At 33.7% G+C, this 1,369-nt stretch overlaps 1 protein-coding gene across 1 annotated transcript in view; it reads left to right on the top strand.

The window, feature by feature from the left end:
• Dpy30 (dpy-30, histone methyltransferase complex regulatory subunit) overlaps positions 1 to 898 on the top strand; it is an 11,776-nt gene extending 10,878 nt beyond the window's left edge. Inside the window, exon 5 of the mRNA XM_023711287.1 lies at positions 547 to 898. Within this exon, the coding sequence (XP_023567055.1) occupies positions 547 to 619 (73 nt within the window). The 3' untranslated portion in view covers positions 620 to 898. The remainder of the gene's footprint in view (positions 1 to 546) is intronic.
• The last annotated feature ends 471 nt before the right edge of the window (positions 899 to 1,369 follow it).

Below are 1,369 nucleotides of genomic sequence, written 5' to 3'. Positions count from 1 at the left end.
TTGTGATATGGGGATTGAACTCAGGACCTTGTGCTTGCCAGGCAAGCACTTATTCTACTGAGCTAATAGAATTTGTTTAAGTGTTGATTCTTCTGATTATTGGCTTGAATTTTTTAGCTGTATGCTATAGCCATTGTCTTCAGTGGTTTTTGTTGTTTTGTTGAAGGATAGTACCTATACAGAGAGATACGCATTCTTAGACAAGGATTTCACAAACAACTCATCTATGTAATGTGTACTTAGATGAAGAAGTGAAATACAATACCGTGAGCACCCCAGCAGTCTCTCTTGTGGCACCTTTATCATCTTCCCCAGAGCAGTCCAATGTTAGTACGTGTTTAAAACCTGTTGTTTAGAATTGAGTTCATGACTGGTTTTAAACCATAAAAATTTGTCTTTTTAAAACTATATTGGTTGTCTCATTACTGTATATACTATAAATGGCCTTTGACTGTAAAAAGTAAAAAGGTATGTTTTAATGGAACAAAATATTTCACACAATTGAAAATATATGTTTCTAAACTTTGGATTTCTTTTCCCTTGCAGACCACCAAATCCCATTGAATTTCTAGCATCTTATCTCTTAAAAAACAAGGCACAGTTTGAAGATCGAAACTGACTAATTGAGAAGAACAGAAAAGTTTTGTTGCTACTATATAGATTTACATGATTAAGAGGCATCTTTACTTGCCACAATTTTCCCTCCTTTTTGGAATCATAAGACCCTTCAGGACAAAAGAAATTATTTCCAGAAATGCTAAAGAGAACGTATTTCCCCTATTTTGATTTAATCACTATACTTATTTAATGAGTATATTCTGTGCAATTTTTTTGCAGATTTTCTTTAACTTTGTTTTTAAAATGACCTTCACAATAAATTGTCAAAATGCCAGTATTTCAGCGGTTTTTGTTGTAAGTACTTTGCTTAAATTGTTATCATGAATTACTTGTTATGATGAAAATATAGCAGAATCAAGTTTAATATAAAAATCTTAGCCAGCTTTCCCTGGCATTGTCGCTGGACTTTTCTGAGGGTGGCATGTGGGTATCTTTATTGTCTAGTAAGCATCACAAGTGTTTCTGAGGTTCAGCAATGTGGGGGTATGCAGAAAAGCATTGCAGAGTATACAGTATCTTTCAGTGCTTTAGGGTAATGATGTAAAAATAGCCATCATTTATTGCAGTTCTAGCTGTCAGGCACAATATTTTCTTTAACATTGCAGCTCTGCAGTGTAGATATTAGTCCCATTTTGCAGATGACAAAACAGACTTGGGGGAGGTTAAGTGATTTACCATGCCCTTCAATGATATTTTAACATTTGAGTTACTTGTATAATTTTTTTTTTAAAATGTATTTGGTACAGGGTCT

This window comes from Octodon degus, unplaced genomic scaffold (assembly GCF_000260255.1).
Source record: "Octodon degus isolate 3935 unplaced genomic scaffold, OctDeg1.0 scaffold00020, whole genome shotgun sequence".
In the NCBI taxonomy this organism is placed as follows: domain Eukaryota; kingdom Metazoa; phylum Chordata; class Mammalia; order Rodentia; family Octodontidae; genus Octodon; species Octodon degus.
This window is presented reverse-complemented; position numbering and strand designations above follow the sequence as displayed.